Here is a 1,760-nt window from a genome sequence, read left to right on the forward strand (position 1 = left end):
CCCCCCCCCCCAAGAGCAAAATGCCATCTTATGACCTCAGCCCTTATTACACACTAGGGAAATCACAACCCAGGCACAAAGCCATAGGAAACAATGCGTCATGCATTGTGCTGCTCAGAGAACAATCCAGTTTTCTTAGTGCTACAGAGAAAGTACAAATTAATTCCACTACATAGCATTTGTGCTCCAGGATATGTAGGAATTTGCAATTGTGACCCAGAGAGGGGGGATACTTCTGCATGAGGTCATATACGAAAGAGCCTGCCAGCAGAAGATGTAGAGGGAAGCTACAGTGAAACTAATAATTCTTTGATTCTGGTATTCAAGATGCTTGAAAAAAGAGAAAAGCTGTAACATTTAGTGCATAGGGTTGTGTTAGGATTGCATCATGTCTTTTTTCCCAAGAAAAGAATTGACTCAAACCTGCAATTAGACTTGGGAACATCCTCCAGAGAGACCTCCAGAATTGAGATGAAATGGTCTTTCTGGCAAAATTGTTGCAGGAAAATGGATGTAGAAAACTCTAGCAGGGGACAACTGGTGAGAAGAAATGTCTGTGATCTCTGCCCTAAGGGGAATCTGAGATGAAGACAAATTAAAAAACCCAAACCAAGTCCTGTCTGAAAAAGATCTTCCAAGGCTAGAAGCTGCTGCCAGAAAGGTTTGAGTCATTAGTTGACTGCAGTTGAATGATTGATGCCAGTTAGGTTTACAACGGTGAAGTATAGGCCATGTTGTTACACAATCTCATGCAGTATTGACTAGTAATGTTATGGAGACTTGACAAAATAAACACAAGGTATGTCCAGTAAAACAGCCAGTACAGCATCTGAGGATAGAGTCTGGTTGCAGATGGTTGGCTTTCTAGAAGAGTGAGCCACAGAAAAACAAACAACAACCCAAGTCGCCTGTGAGGAAATGAGGGAGCTTTTCATGCAAATTGGCAAGTAAATACTTTATAAAATGAAAATCCTTAGTTGGATTTGAAGAAGGGATTATTTAGTCTGTCAAGGCCTTTGAGAATTCACAGGAGTGTTAAAAAGGCATGGCACAGATTCACTGCAGCTAAGTGGGCAGAAGAGTCTGCCTCATACTTCTATTCCAGTGCAGCTTCAACACTTGCCATCTTGAAGCACTCTTGCTACATTTCTTTAAGCACGGCTGAAACAATCAACTGCTGTCTGAAGTGCAGTATCTCAGTTCAGAGTGCTGCAGCTCTTAATGTCAAGCACCTTTGAATTAACTGGGTTGAAAAACAAACCGGATTGACAAAAGTAATTTTGCACTTAGCTCTGGAAATGTGATTGATACCAGGTATAATGCAAACTGAAGTACAGGGTTTGGGGTTTTGGGCTTGTTGGTTTGTGTTTAATTCTGACCTTTTTCTATTCTTTTTATTTCAGCTACTGAAGCTGATAGTCAGGATTCAGGGGTTTGTGAACCTGGCCAACCATCTTCTTCCCCAGAAGAGACAAGCAGAGACCAATCTGTATATTCTAAACAGTAAATGGGCTGGAGAAGAGCTGAGTAGCAGGCAGCGCTATTTTCATTTCTGAGGAGACTGTTAGTTAGTATGAGGGTAGAGTGACACAGAGTCACTGAGCAGTCACAACAGCTAGAAGGGGATTAGTCCCCTGCCTCACTTTATGATCATGTTAGAGCTACCAGGCTCACAGCTCTACCTCCCTAGCACTGTAAAGCCCTTGTTTCTAAAAGGTTTTCCAGAGCCACGGTAAATCCCTTCCTCCTTAAACGGGTGG

General features: G+C 42.3%; 1 protein-coding gene across 1 annotated transcript in view; it reads left to right on the top strand.

The window, feature by feature from the left end:
• Nucleotides 1-1,507, top strand: part of DMRTB1 (DMRT like family B with proline rich C-terminal 1) — a 182,557-nt gene extending 181,050 nt beyond the window's left edge. Inside the window, exon 4 of the mRNA XM_009644648.2 lies at nucleotides 1,404-1,507. Coding sequence (XP_009642943.2) covers nucleotides 1,404-1,507 — 104 coding nt within the window. The remainder of the gene's footprint in view (nucleotides 1-1,403) is intronic.
• Nucleotides 1,508-1,760: the final 253 nt, after the last annotated feature.

This window comes from Egretta garzetta, unplaced genomic scaffold (assembly GCF_000687185.1).
Source record: "Egretta garzetta isolate BGI_Z169 unplaced genomic scaffold, ASM68718v1 scaffold768, whole genome shotgun sequence".
NCBI lineage: Eukaryota > Metazoa > Chordata > Aves > Pelecaniformes > Ardeidae > Egretta > Egretta garzetta.